This window comes from Orycteropus afer, unplaced genomic scaffold, assembly GCF_000298275.1.
Source record: "Orycteropus afer afer isolate SDZICR_OR568_19922 unplaced genomic scaffold, OryAfe1.0 scaffold00048, whole genome shotgun sequence".
In the NCBI taxonomy this organism is placed as follows: Eukaryota; Metazoa; Chordata; class Mammalia; order Tubulidentata; family Orycteropodidae; genus Orycteropus; species Orycteropus afer.
Window position 1 is genome coordinate 5,487,840 of NW_006921635.1, and position 17,006 is coordinate 5,504,845.

At 41.0% G+C, this 17,006-nt stretch overlaps 1 protein-coding gene across 1 annotated transcript in view; it reads right to left on the reverse strand.

The window, feature by feature from the left end:
* ATXN2 (ataxin 2) overlaps positions 1-17,006 on the reverse strand; it is a 192,646-nt gene that overhangs the window by 31,366 nt on the left and 144,274 nt on the right. Inside the window, exons 15-18 of the mRNA XM_042780579.1 lie at positions 11,324-11,628; positions 9,807-9,870; positions 8,721-8,873; positions 8,208-8,268 (exon numbers count right to left, since the gene is read on the reverse strand). Of these exons, the coding sequence (XP_042636513.1) occupies positions 8,208-8,268; positions 8,721-8,873; positions 9,807-9,870; positions 11,324-11,628 (583 nt within the window). The remainder of the gene's footprint in view (positions 1-8,207; positions 8,269-8,720; positions 8,874-9,806; positions 9,871-11,323; positions 11,629-17,006) is intronic.

Genomic DNA, 17,006 nt, shown 5'->3' on the forward strand with positions numbered 1-17,006 from the left:
TCCCTGAGTTGTCTCTCCTCACCTGTAACCCTGGGGCTGACTGCAAAAAAAAAAAAAAAGATATAATGGGTTTCAAAATATGAAACTTCTTCTCTTTGAAAAACATTTAGGAAGATGGAAAGGCAAGCCAATAAATAGACTGTGATAAAGCGTTTAAGTAAATATACTGACAAAAAGGACTTGTAGACATCCATACTCTCACAATTTAACAAGATGATAACCCAAGCAAAAAATAAAAAGAATGAGAAGGATACACACTGAAAGGTAGTAAATTTCTGGATTATATTAAAAAGAAAAACTGGTATAGAATAGTACACATAGTATGTTTTCTTTTGTGCAGAACTAAAGAGAAATAAAAATAAATGTCAATAAAACTGCCAAGATAATTCAAACAAGGGAAAAGAATGCTCTTAAACAGTGCTGGAATGATTGGATAGCCAGAGGCAAAATAATGACGTTAGATCCCTACTTCATTCCATATACAAAACTGATCCAAAAACTGATCACACCTAATTTTAAGAGCTAAAAGTATAAAACTTTTAGATGAAATCAGAAGAGTCAATCTTAGATGTGATACCAGAAGCACAAGCAACAAAAGATAAAACAGACAAATCCTATTTCATCAAAATTAAAAACTTATGTGCTACAAATAACACCATCAAGCAAGTAAACAGATAACCCACAGAACGGGAGATAATATTTGCACATTATTTATCTGAAAAGGCATTTGTTTCCAGAATACATAAAGACTTCTCTGCTGCTGTTTGGTGCCGTGAAGTCAGGTTCCAGCTCACAGCTACCCCCACGTACAACAGAATGAAATGGAGCCCAGTCCCACGCTGTCCCCACAATCGCTGCTATGCATGAGCTCCTTGTTGCAGCCGCTGTGTCAATCCATCTCACTGAGGGCGTTTCCATTGTTTGCTGACTCTCTACTTTACCAAGGATGATATCCTTCTCCAGGGAATGGTCCCTGACAACATGACCAAAGTACAACGACGAAGTCTGCCCATTTTTGCTTCTAAGGAGCATTCCCTGCTGTACTTCTTCAGAGACAGGTCTGTTCCTTCTGCTGGCAGTCCATGGTATTTTCAATGTTCTTTGCCTACACCATAATTCAAAGGCACCAATTCTTCTTCATGTTCTTTATTCAAATTTCCCAGCTTTCATGTGTGTATAAGGCTACTGAAAATACCATGGCTTGGGTCAAGTGCATCTTAGCCTTCAAAGTGACATCTTTGCTCTTTAACACTTTAAAGGGGTCTTTTGCAGCAAAACTGCCCAGTGTGAACTCTTACAACTCAGTAGTCCAATAAAAACTAGATCAAGAATTTGAATAAATATTTCTGCAAAGAAGATATACAGATGGTCAATAAATACACAAAAAGATGGTCAATATCATTAGTCATTAGGAAAATGCAAGTTAAAACCACAATGAGGTGCCATTTCAGACCCATTAGGAAGTCTAAAATCAAAAAGAAAAACAAGTGTTGGGAAGAATGCGGAGAAATTGGAACCTTCATACATCACTGGTAGGAACGTAAAATGGTGCAGCTACTTTGGAAAAGTTTGGCAGCTCCAACAAAGCAATTCTACCCTAAGACAGGGTTAAAAAAACAAAAACAACAATAACAAAAAACAACCCAACAAACACAAACCACAGCCATCGAGTCAATTCCAATTCGTAGTGTCCTCCACTGCGTTTCCAAGGCTGTAAATTTTTAAGGAAGAAAATTGCCTCATCTTCTGCCCATGGAGCAGCTGTTGAGTTTGAACTGCTGACCCTCTGGTTAGCAGCCAAATGCCTTACCTACTACACCACCAATATTACGTCTGTGTAAAAACTTCACAGCAGCGTTATTCACAATAGCCAAAAAGTGAAAAACCATCATATCCACTAAGAGATGAATGATAAAGCAATGTGGCGTACTCCTACCGTGGGTAAGAAGGCATAACATCCTGATTCATCATCTCATGCTGCAACATAAACGGGCCTGAACACATTATGCTAGGTCAAAGAGGTCAATCACAAAGACCACACATTATGAGAATTCATTTATATGAAATGTCCACAAACAGGCAAATCTAGAGACAAAAGGTAGTTTAGCATTGGAGGGCAGTGGATATGGGGTGGAATGGGGAGTGACTGCTAATAGGCACGGGGTTTCTTTTGGGGATGATAAAAATGCTCTAAAATTGACTGTGGTGATGGCTGCACAACTTTGAATATACTGAAGATCAGTGAACTGAGTACTTTAAATGAATGAATTTTACATTATGTGAAATATACATTAATAGAGTTATTCTTAATAACTGTGTATTCGTTGATATTTGCCAAAAGAAACACTGTAAGGATAAATAAGTAATTTAAAACCATCACGCATGGGGTGATGAGGGAAGGTACTAGGTAGAGACTGGGATGGAAGGAGGACTTCTCTGAATGCTTGTTACATGATTTTGAAACTTTGAAAGCAGAGGTATTTTTCAGATAAAAAATAAAAACTTAACCAGGTGAATGAGAGACCAAGTCTAGCCATTCTGTCTTCTATCAAGTTGTTGATATGAACACTGAGTGATTACAAGACACTATTTTGACTAATGAAATACACATTGTGGCTCTTGTTACTAGGTACCATTAGTTCCATCTCACAGCAATCCTACACATAACAGAACGAAACACTGCCTGATGCAGTGCTATCCTCACAATTGTCACGTTTGAGCCCACTGTTGTAGTCACCATGTCAATCTCGTTGAAGGTCTTCCTCTTTTTCGCTGATCCTCTAACATTACATGAAACATGATATCCTTTTCCAGGGAATGGTCCCTCATGATGATATGACCGAAGTATGAGAAGTCTCACCATCCTTGCGTCTAAGGTGCATTCTGGCTGTACTTCTTCCAAGACAGATTTTAGTTCTTCTGGCAGTCCATGGTATATTCACTATTCTCACCAATACCATAAGCCAAAGGCATCAATTCTTCTTCAGTCATCCTTATTCATTGTCCAGCTCTCACATGCATTTATAAGGCACCTGAAAATGTCATGGCTGGGGTCAGGTGCACCTCAGTCTTCAAAGTGACATTTTTGCTGTTTAACACTTTTAAAGAGTCTTTTGCAGATCTGCCCAGTGCAATACAGCCTTTGATTTCTTGACTACTGTTTCCATGGGCACTGATTGTAGATCAAAGTAAAATGAAACCCTTGACAACTTCAAATTTTTACTTTCTCTTGTTGAGGTATAATCCATACTGAAGGCTGCAGTCTTTGATCTTCATCCTAAGTGCTTCATATCTCCTTTGCTTTCAGCAAGCAAGGTTGCATCATTTGCCTGTTGCAGGTTGTTAATGCGTCTTCCCCCAATCCCAATGCTGCATTCTTCTTCACATAGTCCAGTTCTCAGACTAGCTCAGTACATAAGACTAAATAGGTATGGTGAAAGGATACAACCCTGATACACATCTTTCCTGATTGTAAACTATGCAGCATCCCCTTGTTCTATTTGAATGACTGCCTCTTGGTCTATGTACAGGTCCCTTACAAACTCAATCAACTGTTTTGGCATTCCCATGTGAAATATACACTAGGGACAAATAATATTCCAAAGAAATCATAAGTTTTATTCCATAGTCTAATAATCAGACCACAAAAATTCTGAAAATATTTTATGCAAATTATAGGAAAGTGTAACTAAACCAGCCTCTAAGATGGCTCCAATGATCCCACTTCCTGGTACTCACCCCTGCAGTACCCTCCACACCATGTATGGCAGACGTAATGGTGTGCCACTTTCAAGTTTAGGTTACAAACATGCACAGCTTCCACTGTACTCCGCCTCTCTGAATACTTTGGCAGAGGTCAAGTACCACATCATGAGCAACGCTAAGAAGAAGCCCACGTGGCTAGGAATCCAGCTCTCGGCCAATAGTGGTGAGTCTGAAAGCAGACGCTCCAGCAGCCCCAGTTAACCTTCTCACGACTGGCTGCCTCGACCAACAGCTGCCCACAACTTCACGAGAGACACCTTGGGCAGAATCACCCAGCTAAGCCCCTCCCAGATTCTTGACCCGCAGAAACAGTGTGAATTAAATATTATTGTGTTAGGCTTGTGTTTGGCTGCTAAGTTTTCAGACAATTTGTTACGTGACAGATAAACCACGGTTCCCTGGATGAGTAACTGACATAGGTAAGGAGTTAGAAAATGAATAGCCTGAGACAGCTTATTTGTAGCTAAAGGAAAGGAAGCTGCCAAAGATCAGTGACTAGTTGTCACAAGGACACAGGCGTCAACCTGAAGGGGTTCTACTGACTAAAGATGGAACAAATGAAGCAGCAAAAAGAAACCTGAATAGGAAGAAATCCACGCATTCATAATAGTAATAAATAAACAAATAAATGAATAAGAACAGGGAGCTCCTCCAAAGTTCAACACTGAATGACCACATGTCCCAGCAAATAGACTAGCAGGTGTATACACAAAAGACCTAAAAAGCAGAACTCAAAGTAAAGTTCACTGTGACATTATTCACAATTGCCAAGAGGTGGAAACAATCTAAGTGCCCATCAACAGACAAACAGATGAACAAAATGAGGCATACACATACAATGGACTATGACTCAGCCACAAAGAGGAATAAAGATGTGATACATGCTACAACGTGGACGAACCTTGAAAACATCATGCTAAGTGAAATACATCAGTCACAAAAGGACTAATAGTGTATGGTCCACTTACAGGAAATGCCTAGAACAGACAAATACATAGAGATTAAAGTTTATTAGTGGCAACAAGGGACTAGGGGAGTGGGAGTTCTGCCTAAGGTATACTGAGTTTCTGTGTGAGGCGATGAAAACTTTGGGAAATCAGACAGTGGTGATGGTCGCAACTTGGTGAACACAATTAATGTCACTGAATTGTAAGCTTAAAAACAGTTAAAATGACAAATGTTTTATTATATATATTTTACCACAGTATTATTAGATGAGAGAGAGGGATATCCTTAAAAGAGAAAAAAAAAGAAAAACAAACCACACAGTTCTGTGAATATCACTGGAAACAACAAACGCATCTGCACCTCACTTTGAAGACTGGCACCAACTGAATTAAACTCATACCTGTCTTTCCTGTATAAGCCATTTCAGGACAACTGAACAGCCTGGTGGGGAGGAAAAGGCCCTGACAGAATGATCCTACCTGGCAAATGGGGAAGAAATGGCAGGAACTCAGAAATCATTGTTTCAAACCCACAGGAGTGTTTTTTGAAGTATGGTCCCAGACCACCACCACCAGCAGCAGGAACAAACATGCTACAAATTGTATTAGAAACATAAATTCTTAAGCCATACTCCAAATCTACCGAACCTGAAACTCTGGGGATAGGGCCAAGCAATCTGTGCTCTAACAAACCCACCAAGCAATTCTGATGCAACTAAACTTAGAGAACCACTGTCCTAGTTAAATAATGGTATCAAGCATCCATCAGCAATGAGTTAGGTGAAAAATTAATCAAAAACTTTACAATGGGGCATCAGTCTGTCCCCATCTAAGTCCATTAATCCATCTGACCATAACTAAACCCAGGCCCAAGGTTGTGTGCCACCTGACATGATAGGACAGAGAGCACACAGGATCATCACTTCCCTCTAGGAAAGCTGAACCTGTATCTAATCTTCAGCACATGAAGCAGACAAATCTAGAATGTGGGATACACTACACAATACGTATCTGCCACCAAGAAATGGCAGGAGAACTACAAACGCATGATAAATGGAGTAACACAGAGATTTTGCTGTGATCCACAGTCAAAACAAACCAATTGTAAAATTATGTTCCTGACTTGGGGTGATGTCATGATGATGGCCCTTAGATGACAGCAAGGAATCACTGTTCACTTGGTAAAGTGTGATGACAGTACTCTAGCCACCTAAGAAAAATATCCCCCCCCCCCATACTCACAGTCCTCCATTTATCACAAGCAGAAAGGCTACACGTGAAGAGGTGCATCAGGCAAGGTCCAGGAGAGGGCCCAGCAGCAAGAGGCTTCCACCATCCCCAGAGACATGCTGCTCCCTCGCCCATACACGGATGTTCTCACTGATCCAGGAGGGCCCCCCAAAAGACCTCCAAGATCCAAAGGTCCCTAGTCATTGGAACCTCAGGGAATATGGGCATTTGACTGCTAACCAAAAGGTTGATGGTTCAAACCCACCAGCTACTCCCCGGAAGTAAGATGGGGCAATCTACTTCCATAAAGATTTACCGCCTCGGAAACCCAATGGGGGTCGCTATGAGTCAGAATTGACTCGATGGTAGTGAGTTAGGTTGTTTTTGGTTTTTAGTACCTTAGTGGAGCTCTGGCAGAATAGTGGTTAAAGCATTCAGCAACAAACCAAAAGGATGGTGGTTAGAATGCACCAGCTATTCCACAGGATAAAGATGAAAAATGCCTGTATTTTTAAAGACAAATACTGAGCATGAAGGAATGAAATGGCATGATGCCTGGGATTTGTTTAAATACTTGAGTAAAGATCACACAACGAAGCACATAGGGCAAAATACTGACCATCACCTTATCTGAGTTATATGCAAAGCAAACACCTTACCACTTCCCAGCTTGCTGGGCCAGCACGTGCTCACAGCTGGTATTCTTCACAGTGAGCCTCTCCTGTTGGTACAACTACTAGAGGTATGCTCGAGGAGGTCATTTGTCCTCTATTAAAATGACAGCGCCCCCCGACATGCAGCTTATTCTCCCACCAGAGAGCCACACTACAGCGCATGCTATCATTGTGATAATCTTTTACAATTTAACTTAAGAACGTCTCCACTGCATAGTTTGAGGTAATCACTGCAGACAGCAAAAGCAGGTAATCATATATGAATACCTGAACACCGAACTTTGAAAAAAAACAAACCCTAACTCACTGCCATCGAGTCAATTCCGACTCATAGCAATCCCTCCTTGGGTTTCTGGAGTAGTATCTCAAGTAGATTGCCTGGTCTTCCTTCCGAGGAGTGGCTGGTGGGTTTGAACTGCCAGCCTTCTAGTTAGCAGTCAAATAAATGCCTTAGGAACACTGAATACTCACTCAAAATGGCACTAAAACAAACTTTTCTTCCCCAAACTTTTTCAGGCCCTCACAATCAGCTTAATCTTGTAACTACGTCACTTTAAATCAATCTAAGGTGGAGTTCTTTCAACAGGTTCAAGGGTTCTAAAGCAAAGAGACAGGATGTTGTATTTACAAAAGAAAAGTTGAAGAGTTTTCATTATTAACACCTACAAAATCACAATGACTTCAACCAGTGAAGAATTTATTAAAAACAATGGAAAGTTCTAATTTTTATATCAAAAGAGTAATTATTAGGCATTGAGAAGTGTCTTTTTTGTTTTTTTAAATAGCAATCATTCTGCTCAGTAAAATGATAGCTATTAATTGCTATCAAATAAACAGATGGTAAAAAGGAGTCTTTGCCACTTTTCAATACTAAGATTCCCTTCTGAGGTAAATGTGTTTTTTTTCCCCCCTTATGAAGGCTCTTCAGTCACACAAGTATAAAACAGACTCTACTAGAACTCCCTCATGTTATAGATGAGGAGACAGCCCTCTAATCGGTCACTGATATTGGTTACTGGAGTAGCCCTCTGCTTCAAAAGCAACTGTAGACGTTGGGAAAAGAACCATCGTTACTATAAAATAAGAAGATCAGCAAATCTGGTGAATTAATCTGCAAACCTTCTTTTAAATCTAACACCAAAAACCTTGGAATTCAACTATTCTTTTTGCAGAAGATATGGACAGCTTAACTATCACAACACGTGTCACCATCAAGTTGATTCTAGCTCAGCAAACCTACAGGATACAGCAGAACTGTCCCATAGTGTTTCCAAGGTTGTAAATCTTTCTCCCATGAAGCAACCAGTGGGTTCAAACCACCAACCCTTTAGTTAACCACTGACTGATTAATCACTGTGCCATCAGGGCTACTTTAACTGTAACAACTGGTGAGCATTTTCTCCTCCATTTCCGTTCATAAAAATGTACCTTAATTCTTAAGCAACCTCAGTCATCAAAAGTCAATAAGTCAATCAGCCTCATTAAGAGTCAAAGATGACCTGCAAATACTCATTCACTGTAAGTTGAGTTACTTAACTCATGCAGCATGCAGACAACAGGCACACACGGGCAGGATTATTCTCACCTTTACCTGCTCTATATGTCTTGGCTTGATTCACCGGCATGGGCGTCATGGGTATTGGGTATAAAGGCTTGAGAGAGTTAAAAAATAAAAAAATCAAGATTAGGCTCTAACCGTAACAACAGTATATTCTCTCACTCTCTCCTAGTTTTATGTTGCTAGAGAGCTAACTCTGAGCAGCTTTCCTGATGCTCTAATAGTCATTTAAAAAAATCATACCCAGTGATGAAAGGACAAACCCAAAACTAAAGTAACTCTAACCCAATCTTCTCATGTGGCTCTTTACCAGAAAACATTCAACAGCCACTCCTCAGAAGGAAGATGGGGCAATCTACTCTGTAGTGATACTGCCTTGGAAACCCAAGGAGGGGTCACTGAGTCGGGTCCGACTCGATGGCACATAACAACAACAACAAAACAATACTCTGAACACACTGTGTGCCACCCTCTTTCAAACACGATCATGGCCTGAAGTCACAGCACACCTAAAGTGCTTGGTGAAGATCAAACTCTATGACTTACCTGCACGCCCGGGCTTACTGGGACTGGGTACATCATATTTGGTGCAAAACAAACGGGCTGAGTATAAACTGGAGTTGGCTGTTGATGACCCACCATCGATGGGCTCGGTTGTGCTTGTGGCCGAGGCGAAGTTGGGGTGGTAGAAGGCTTTGGCTACAAAAACAGAAAAAGAACTCAATCATCTTAAAGTGAAAGTTAACTAATTATTACTATTTGAAGACTGGTTTTCCCAATCCTTTTACTTTTCACTTTTTTAATTAGACCATTTCAATGATAAAAGGTTATAGAAAATAAACTCCCACATGTTTCAAATAAAAGGAAAAATGGTTTGATAGAAAGCTAAAGTAAAACTTGGCCAATTAATCGATATTATTATTTAAAATAGTGGTAGTAACTTTCAAGGAACTGGACAAAGTGTTTAAAACAATTTTTAAAATACACATCTTATAAATTCAGCAAAAGGTTGATAACAGTGTATCTAGGATTCTGAGAGTCCAGCTGGCCAACCTTCTTCACATTCAACCATGTGCCCAGGATCACATTTGATGGATAACAAAACAAAGATCTTTGCTATGGCTGAAAAGGAAGCGTTAATGACTGTCTAAGGAAAAAAATTTAACTAAATGTTGTTTTAGCTAGCTCAGCTCAGCTCACTGCCATCAAGTTAGATCTGACTCATAGCGACCCCTGCTTGTTTCTCCAAGGCGGTATCTCTAGGGAATTAGATTGCCCACCTTCCTTCTAAGGAGTGGCTGGTGGGTTTGAACCACCAGCCTTCTGATTAGCTGTCAAATGCCTTAGGCACTATGCCACCAGAGCTCCCTGTTGTTTTGTTGTTGTTGTTATGTGCCGTCGAGTCGGCTCCGACTCATAGCGACCCCTCCTTGGGTTTCCGAGGCAGTATCACTACAGAAGTAGGATTGCCCAACCTTCCTTCCGAGGAGTGGCTGGTGGGTTTGAACCGCCAGCTTTCTGGTTAGCAGTCAACTAAATTTAGATCGCAGGTATGAGAGAAAGAATTTACTACTAATCATGAATTGATTTTTTCCAGAGACTAGATTACCTCCAACAGAGTAACCAACTTACCTGAGAAAAGGAACGTGGGTTGAATTCCTTTGCATTGGGATTCAATGTGGATTTCCTAACTTGCCTGAACAAGAAAGACAGATACAGGCCAGTGAAATCTGCATGGAATTTGTTTCTCTAAAATCTTCCACACTTGATAATTTCTTAAAAATTGCTAACCATCAAACAAACAACTCATGTTAGAACAGCATTAAACCTTTTTATTTTTTTTTTTAAAAAAGCAAAAAATGTACAAAAAAACCAAAAGAATAACCCCCCTACACACACATCTCTCACTCCTTAACCTGATAAAGAAACTTGCCAGAAAAGGACACCTAAAAAAAAAAAAAAGTGTACACTATACAACGAAGGGAGCTCTGGTAGTGTAGTGCCTAAGGACTTGACTGCTAACCAGAAGGCTGGTGATTCAAACCCACCAGCCACTCCTAGGTAGGAAGGTTGGACAATCTACTTCCATAGAGATACTGCCTCAGAAACCCAAGGAGGGGTCGCTATGAGTTGGGTCCAACTCCACAGCACATAACAACAACAATAACACAACTAAAAGTGAAAGAGACAACACACCTGGACAGAGTAAACCACCCTATCCCAGCCCCCTGCCGAACTAACCATCATATCGGTTCTCTGTTGTTGTTGTTACATGCTGTCAAGTCAGACCTGACTCATAGAGACCCCTCCTTGGGTTTCTGGAGTGGTATCTCAAGTAGATTGCCCAGCCTTCCTTCTGAGGAGTGGCTGGTGGGTTTGAACTGCCAGTGTTATAGTTAGCAGTTAAGTGCCTTAGGCATTACACTACCAGAGCTCCTCATCAGTTCTCTAGTGTGCAGAATTTTTTAATGGAACAAGGTTTTCTCTACATGACATACCTTGGGAAAATCCATGGCTCTATTAAAGTTTTTGCCCTCAAATCAAGAATAAGCAGTCCTTCACTTATGAACAAGCTGTATTCCAGAAGTTCAGCTGTGATGTGGTTGACTGAACCCAGAACACACAAGTAAATGACCTTTAGGTTTGAGGCTAGCCCACAGAAGTCCATTTAATCAGTTATACACTCATGCAGAGCATCAAGTCTACCTTAAAAATCTAGCCATTAATTAAAACAGGGTTTCTGAAAAAGAACACTCTGAATTGTCAGTAGGGACATCAGACACTTCTCTCTCTTCTTGCCAGTGGCACTTCTAAGTCCCAGTAGCATAGGAGGGTCCAGAGAGGATAGGTCTCCAAAGCCACTCATTTCCCAAAGCTCTGTGTACTTCAGAAATAGCCTCTCTGAACTCATGCCTAGTGTTTTTGCCCCAGAATGCAAACACAGGGGTGAAGAGAAAAGGTGAGAGGAGTGCAGGGGGCATTGACCTAATTTACTTCCAATGCCATTTGTTTAGACAGGTGTTTGCCACTCAAGAGCTTCTTATAAAGCAACTTGAGAGTCCAGATAGCTTCTTAAGTTGGAAAGACCTCAACACCTTAAAGAGTTGTTCCTGAAGTAACAGGATTTGCTCAGTTCCGGGTTTACTCACTCAGCTGCATCTTTCTTTTCCTCCTTATCATCCTTCTCCGGTTTGCATCCTGGACTGGAAGTCTGAACCCCCTGGGAGGTGACCTCTGGCCCTCTCTTGTGCTCCGAGCTGCTGAGTGTCGAAGGGGAAACGCTGGGGCTGCCGGGCTTGCTGCTGCCGCTCGTGCAGCCGCTGCTGCTGTTCTCAATCAAAGAGTCCTTCGTACTTGGTTCAGTTTTGTCTTTGATCAAATCTCTTGATTTTTCACCCTCTCTATTTTTGCTTAGCAGCTGATCCACAGAATCAGGTGTAGAACTTGGCTGTAACTGAAGGAAAGAATGTCCTTAAATATTTTAAAGAACTCTAGTCATCAATTTTCTCCATGAGCACTACCAAAATAATATTATTTGTAAGCATGAAATATACTAAGTTTTTTTTAACACTGAAGAGTAATGTTTTTATAAGGTAATAATTGACAGAATGTCTATCTACATATGACAATCCAAATCACGTAGGCAGTCAAAAGGCCTAGCCTCCAAAGTTAAATATCCACTGAACACTACCATGGGTCAGAAACTATGCCTTGCTGGGTGTGGGAAGTATGAAACAGTTCCATTTCTGTGCCCCTGAAGCCTGTCATCTGGGTGCGACCAGACACTGAACAACAGAATGAGGTAAATGCTCTGAGAACCTACAGAAGGAGGCGGAGTCTCAAAGGAAGTGACATCTGGTCTAAGGTATAAAAGACGACTAGGAGTTGAAAGAAGGTGCCTGGAAAAGGAACAGTCTGTGCAAAAGGAGCAGCATGTTTAAGAATCCAAGGAAAGGGAGACAATGGCTGCATCACGAAAGCAAAAGGCAGCGGGGGCTGCAAAGGTGTGGCTGCGAGTGAGTGGGGCCGCGGCACGAGAGGTCAGGGAATGGCACCCTCACACGAGGGGTCAGGGAATGGCACCCTCACCCAAAAGGAGTGAGATGGGAAAAGCACTCGAAGAACGTGTCAGGGCCCCTAGCTTCTAGTTCTCAGTAAGTCACTGGAAGTCACCAAAGGACTCGCAGCAGGGTGCAGCAGTGAGTAGACGCGCAGCTCCGTGCAGAATGAACTGGAGGGAAGGAGTGAGATGTGGAAAAACCACATGAGGCCTGGCCTAGAGCAGGATGGACAGGAAGGTCAGATGCAGGCAGAATGAGAGGGAGATCAGACTGGATACGCTGGCCAATGAGACTGTCTGAAAACTAAGTGAAAAAGGAAACCATAAAACAAAAGTACCATCAAGAAGAGAGCAAGACTAAGACATTCATGAAATAAGTGATGGAGTTTTTAAGTTTGCAGACCAGAAGACATGCTATCACTGGCTGAAGGTGATATAAGATGCCATACATGAAAGAAGAAAAATAACAGGGACAACTGAAGGAAATGAAAAGGACAGAAAATAGAAGCAACAAGAGTGGACACAAGTAAATGCAGGCAGGAGTCCAGAATGGTGAGAAGAAGCTAGAGGGACGACTGCACACCCGAAGGGAGGGCCTCCTGAAGGTTGGAGAGACAAGATTCCTCCTTTGCCTTGGCAGGGGCAAACCCACGTCAGTGGCATCACCACAGGGACACTCGGCAGCAAGGCAAACTGCCTTATGCATCTCAAGCTTCGCTGTGTCACCAACATGGCTACCAAGTCCTCAAGTGGACAAAAGCAAAAACTGACAGGAACATTTAGCTCATGGCAACGTAAGACACAAAACACGCACTGAGTATTTAAGCCTTCAATTGTTTACAAATCTTTTTAGTGGAAGCTACACACATAACAGACCAACCGTGTGCTGCAGAAACTTCTAGGATATTTACCAGAAGATTTCTGAAGTGAAGGCAAAAATGAATGTTTGTTCTTATTGTTATAATGGCAAACACTTACACAGTACTTACTAAGGGTTGGATACTATTCAAAACTATTTACAGATTCCTTTGTTTAGTACTGACAACAGTTCTATTGATGCAGACATTATTACTGCCATTTTTACAAATGGGACACCCAGGCAAAATTTATGCTGTTTCCTCTCTGTAGTAAGCTAGACCTAAGGGAAGCCTGAGATTCTTCAGTGACTCAGAGAACTAGTAAATGTGATAGCCAGTACCATTTCGGACTATCTATATTTTGATAACAGAAATTAACACTGTTGAGTGCAAACTATGCATCAGGCACTGTGTCAACACTTGGTAGGTAGGTAGGTAGCTCATTTAGCTCTCAGAGAACATGAAGCAGGTCCTACAACGATGCCATTGGCTCGAGAAAAGTAAACAACATGCCTCAAGGTCATACATGTGCCTGTGTGTGGGCCAAGGTTCAAATCCAGTCTATCTACCTCCAAAACTCTCACCATTAACAGATCAACAGATAAAATTGCTAGCAATTCTTAGATAAAAAAATTTCAGCACCCCACACATAGCTGTATTAGAGCTTACAGATAGCTCTTGAGGGGAAAAAAGAAAAATAAATAAATAAACAAACCACAGGGACCATCTATTCCTGTCTCAATGAAAGACCGGAGATTTCTGTGAACACATGCAGTTTAGGATCACATACACGTCATGGAAGTGGTTCTGGTGATTCATTCATTGAGCAGTATCCGATGTGCACTGTGCATTAGTGACCACCAAGGAATATGCACTGCTAGACACTTAGACACTCAAATGGCCAGGCCTGTTATTTAATGTCAAATGAGCTTGTCAAGTTATTAAACTTCATTTTGCCTCAGTTTCCTAATATACACACTGAGGATAATAATACCATGTGCTCGAAAATGTTGGAACAATAAAGGACTTAACACATAAACACTTAAAATACTATCTGGTGCATAGACAATAGTAACTATAAGCTGATAACATTATTATTTTATCTGAAAAACTCATCTTCAAACATTAAAAATGAAAAAGTAAAAAATGTATTTTTGCTTTCCAGTGTTTCCTCACGGACTAACTAACAAACTCACTGCCATCGAGTGGGATCCTACTCATAGCGACCCCTCCTTGGGTTTCCAAGCTCTGGTAGCATAGTGCCTAAGGCATCTCTGACTGCTAACCAGAAGGCTGGTGGTTCAACCCCACCAGCCACTCCTCACAAGGAAGGTTGGGCAATCTACTTCCATAGTGATACTGCCTAGGAAAGCCAAGGAGGGGTCACTATGAGTTCGGGCCGACTCGACAGCACACAACAACATCGCTACGGAAGTAGATTGCCCAATCTTCCTTCCAAGGAGTGGCTGGTGGGTTTGAACCACCAGCCTTCTGGTTAGCAGTCAAATGCCTTAGGCACTACATCACCAGAGCTCCCCCTTATGAACTAGAGTTATTCATAAAGGACTTATAATACATATGATTAGTCAAGCCTCAAGCAGTAATCAAGTATAGAAGCCCTACAGAGAAGACTTTCAGTGCTGCGCCTACCTGGAATTTAACAATCAAGCATTAATGAAGGTTACAGAAAGGTGGGAACTGAAAATATGATAACCAAAATATTTTACATTAAACGAAGAAGTTACATTCTTTTACAACATACTAACTCTAATTAAGACTGTGTGGTTCTGGCATAAAGACTAACATATACATCAATGGAGGAGAACTGAGAGTCTAGAAACAAACCCTCACATTTGCAATCAACTGGTTTTCAACAAGGTGCCAAGGCAACTCAATGGGGGGAGAGAACAGTCTTTTCAACAGATGGGCTTGTAACAACTGGGTATCTGGATGTCCAAGAAAATTAACACGACAAAGCCGCTTTCAAAAGAAGTCATTTGTCCTCTGGAGCCAGAGTCCTGTGGTCATCACCCATATCCCACATCTTCCCAGCGACTCCTGTTCTGATTTTGTTCATTTGTCTCAGGACAAAATGAACAAAATAAGTAAACTGGCACACCTGCATTTTCACACTATTTGGAACCTAGAAGAAAACTATTACAAGTGTGAAAAAAAAATTAACTCAAATTAACTCAAACCAAGTTGATTCAGCAAAATGTAACTCTTAGAAGAAAACAAGAGGAGTAAATTTTCATGGCCATGGATGTTTCTTACATGTGACACTGAAAGGACATACAATAGAATAAACAGAAAAAGAAGCTTCATCTAAGTAAGAAACTTTGTGCTTCAAAGGGTACTATCAAAATGTCGAAAGACAACTCACAAAACAGGAAAAAATGCCTGAAACTCTTATTTGATGAGGACTTGCATACAAAGTACATTTAAAAAAAAACCCTATTAATTCAGTAATAAAAAGACTAATAACCCAACTTAAAATTAGGCGAAGCATCTGAACAGTTAGTTTATCAAAGAAAATACAAAAATAATCAGTAAGCACATGAAAAGCTACTCAACATCATTAGCCATCAGGGGCACGCACATCAAAACCACAACAAGACACCATTCATCTCCACTTACTCAGATGGCTATAAACAAACAGAAAGACAGTAACAAGTGTTTTCAAGGATATGGAGAAACAGGAACTCTCATACACTCCTTGTGGGACACAGGGTTACCATTATGGCCCAGCAATTCTACTCCTAGGAACATACCCAAGAGAAAGAAAAGCCTATGGCCACATGCAGCAGCACTATTCATAATAGTCAAGAAGTAGCAAACCCCAAATGCTCATCAACTGATATAAATACAATATATACACACACAATACAATGTCATTTGGAAATAAAAACAAAAGAAGTGGCTAAGGACCACAGTCTCGGAAGACATCACTGTCAAATGGCACAAACTAGTCCACAAACAATCAGTCCAAAGGACAAATGGACCACACAAACCTCAATCTCCATGACCCTGAGACCAGAAGAAACAGATGGTGCCTACTGTTGACCTCGCTAAAAGGGATCACATTAGAAAGTCCTAGATAGAATGGGAGAAAAAGTGTGGAACAAAACTCAAAATCATAACGAGACCAGGCTTACTGGTTAGAGAGACTGGTGGAACCCCTGAAATTATGGATAGCCTTTAGTCACCCCTCAGGGTGGGAAATGAACTCAATTTTCAGCCAAACAATAAAGAGATGTATTGAGGTAAACTACAACACTAGGGAGGTACACACTCCTTAAAAGAATCAACCATTCATGATCAAAAGGGTAACATCAGCCCAAGCACGAAGCTCAGAAGGTAGGAAGGGTTAGGAAAGGAGGAGAAATGGGAAGGGAAACAGAGGGAGGAAACAGGATGAGTGATGTTACACTGTGGGGATTGCAATCCACAACATGAAACAAAATGTGTATGAACCATTGAATGGAAACTGATTTTCTCTGTAAACCTCCACCCAAATCACAATAAAAAGTTACAAAAAAAAAAAAAGGAAGTACTAATAGATGCTACAATATGGATGAACCTTGAAAACATTACGGTAAGTGCAAGAAACCAGTCACAAGAGTAGTTGAACCTGTGGGCTCAGGACCACAGTTGCAGGGGACAACAAGCTCAATTGGCATAACATACTACACAAAACATTGTTCCACCTCCTACTTTGGCGAGTAGTGACTGGAATCTTAACAGCCTGCAAGCAGCCATCTAGATGCAACGATGGGTCTCTCCTCATCCAGCACAAAGAAGAAGGAAGAAAACCAAAGATTCATGGAAACAATTAGTCCTAGTTACTAGAACACCATGTGATCCTCAGCCTATACGACTATAAAACCAGAAGAACTAGATTGTGCCTAGCTACCA